At 39.1% G+C, this 3,172-nt stretch overlaps 1 protein-coding gene across 1 annotated transcript in view; it reads left to right on the top strand.

The window, feature by feature from the left end:
- Window positions 1–3,172, top strand: part of LOC106530697 (calcium-dependent secretion activator 1) — a gene marked incomplete at its 3' end in the record, with an annotated part of 178,663 nt that overhangs the window by 47,536 nt on the left and 127,955 nt on the right. Inside the window, 1 exon segment of the mRNA XM_014026371.1 lies at window positions 2,097–2,218. Within this exon segment, the coding sequence (XP_013881825.1) occupies window positions 2,097–2,218 (122 nt within the window).

Below are 3,172 nucleotides of genomic sequence, written 5' to 3' on the forward strand. Positions count from 1 at the left end.
GTTCTGAAGCAGATCCCCCGCCCTCCCCTCTCCTCTGCTGAGGCTGACCTGCTGCTCGCATCTTTTTTTATTTATTTTTTTTATTCCTTTGTCCGGAAACGTTTTGCTGCTCAACAAATAACTTTGAGCCTCAGTCAGGAAAAACTAGAGTTTTTATACTTTTGGCCCGAGAGGAGGAAACAAACGGTGGATTTATTTACGCACGCATTTAGTCCTCATGACGTTGCTTTCATCAGACCGTCTTTTAAATGTGTCACATACTTTTTATCATATCTTCAGATCTACTTGACCTAACAACACAATTTAAAAACTGTTTTAAAGTTCGAAGTCTCTAATTTTCACTCGTAAGTCGCAGAGGGTGGATCTTTACAGGTAGTTTTTTTCTTCTTAAACTTCATTTAGGTCTGCCAGCATTGACAACGCTCTGCGGGTGACGTAAACGGCTCCGCGACACGGCGAGGGAYGCATAAATMRCGCAACACAAYGAATCGATAATGAAATTCGTTGCCAACGCTTTTAATAATCRATTTTTATCARTTTTATCGATTCGTTGTTGCAGCCCTAGATTCAACAAACTCTTCTATCTTCAGGAAAAGTGTGTAAATGAGCTGCGTAAACATGATGAWTTCTACCTGTTCGTATCCAGCTGCTCATGCACAGGGAGAGGTGATTAGCATACTTACCACCCCAAAAACACCATATAAGGTAATGTTTCCTGCCCGACATACCAGGAAGTGTCCATTCATAAATGACATCGCAAAGTAAATAAGAAGATTTTTACAAGTTCAGAGATTGAAGTCCTGCTTTCAGAGATCCAGAAAAAWAAATCTGTMATTTTTAGCAGYGTCAGACCTGCTAAAGCCGAGGAATGAAATGATGACTGCTGTTARTGTCGYGTCTCYTGTGGGTCGTWTACAGACAGAAATAAAAATCTAAATCATATTCATCTCTCTYTAGTCCTGCTCCGGATTTTCTTTGGGCAAATATTTTTAATTTAAGTGTAAACAACTGTGTTACATAGTTTTCATTTATTCAGAAGAAGAGCAGTCGCACACCGCTATACCCCCACGGCCATCTTCCCCCTCCAGACCGTCGCAAATGTCAGATGCGGTTCTGAAAAAAAAAAGGCATTTTAAACTGTCTCCTAACTTCAATTAATGCATAATTTCAGTTGGTTTTTAGTTTGAGATGTTCATATTAATATTGTAGTGTTATACAACAGCATTAAAAGCCAATTTAATTTAATTTAACCAATTTATGTCATTAGTTACATTTAAAATCTAATTCTAGTTCAAACAGAATAGCCTATTGTCAACATAATTATGGAGTGTGCTTTATTTTCAACTCAAAATATCTTCAAACTAATGAAATATAAAGTTATTAGGGAGGAAAACCCGTCTGGATAACAGCAGACTGACTGCTGGTAAAATATACGACAGGTCTGGACCACTTGTGAATTTTGTTCGTATTTGAAAAAAATCTTACGAGAAAATTGGTGAATGCCATAAATTCTCCTAAATCACTCGTACGCACAATTTAAGAAAAAAATCTGTTCATACAAAAGATTCTTGCTTGAGGCCCATTGCTTATAAAAACTAAATATTCATGATTTAGTTTCAAAAATAAATGAAAAAGAATGAGTGGAAAGCACAACAAAGCTGGCAGATWTTTTCAGGTGTGTTGGAGCAGAAAAACAAGTAAAACAGGCAGGACTGAAGGCCTTTGAGGGTCAGGATCTGACACCACTGCTGTATGTACAATTACACATTTTATTGAGGTGGTGGTTACTCTATGGAAAACACTACTTTTTATTGCTACTGTACCGTTTCAGTGCATTTTTGTGTTTTATGCAGTTTATCAACTGCACAATAATCAGTTTGAAGTTCATTCATATCAGCTGCTCACTGTCACAGATAAAGTTATCAAATGGCCGTGAGTAACAAGGAAGGATTTGACCTTATATAGATGTTGGATCAGCTACACTAATTAAAAAAAACAAGCAAACAGATAAACAAACAAATTTCGTTGTTGTTTTTGTAATTACATTATTAAGATGACAGTTAATGTTCTTTATTTGTGCAAACTTTGTGTTTTAGGTGGTAATAATGGAAGTCCAGGGTCTGAAGTCCTTGGCTTCAAACAGAATAGTTTACTGCACAATGGAGGTCGARGGAGGCCATAAACTACAGACGGACCAAGCTGAAGCCTCCAAACCAATGTAAGTGTTTAACACAAGGAAGCTCCTGCCAGCACGCAGTGACATAAATACTCATATAGTAATCAATCAAGAGAAAGATATATGCCACACAATGTGTACATGTTCTTTTGAACACAGTTAAAGTTAGACCTCCTTCACACTGGAAGATGATGTTGCTTTAATGCCCTCCATGATCTACAAACAATATCAGAATGTGGCTGGATTGCAACAAATTTGGAAAGACGTCTTCATTGTGAAGGCATTTATTTAAAAAAAACATTTACTTAACCAGGCAAATTCCTCTGAGATCACAGTTCTTTTGCAAGGAAGGCCTGACTGAAGGCAGCCYAACATCCATGTTTTTTGTCTGTTTGAGGAAATCAGAGTACCCCGACAAAACCCAAGCAACCACAAGAAAAACATGCAAACTCCAAACAGAAAGACCCCTGGTCCAAACCAGGGATTAAACCCACCTTCTTGATGTGAGGCATCAGTGCTAACCACAAAGTCTTTATGCTGCCCATTGAGGACGTTGCTGCACTTTTAGTACTCAGCAAATAGATTTTCCTGCTCTTTTTATACATCCCTGAGACACGTTATGTTGCACTCCTGAACAGACAAGTTTTTCACTCTGCAACTTTTCTATTCTTGCTTTTTAAATTCTTTATACATAGCATTTTCTCCGTGCGAGTGCTACGAAAAACATTCCCCCTGCTTTTCTGGCTAACTTCCTGCTCTCTCCCATCAGCTCAGTTCTCACAGAACACATTCTTCACTGGCTCCACTGGGGTCGGCAAGGATGGRCRYGCSGGGGGTACCYGGTGCGTCAAAACTGGACGCAGACGGCCCCTGCCCAAGCGTCACTATGTTGACGAATCCGACATGACAATGTGCTCTCTGTTCGTACGCGCTCTGAAAGTCAGGCGCACACGTCAAGTCTTGCCACATGGTAATCTCATTGCGTAATGGAAAGTC

The sequence above is a fragment of the Austrofundulus limnaeus genome, unplaced genomic scaffold, assembly GCF_001266775.1.
Source record: "Austrofundulus limnaeus strain Quisiro unplaced genomic scaffold, Austrofundulus_limnaeus-1.0 Scaffold548, whole genome shotgun sequence".
NCBI lineage: Eukaryota > Metazoa > Chordata > Actinopteri > Cyprinodontiformes > Rivulidae > Austrofundulus > Austrofundulus limnaeus.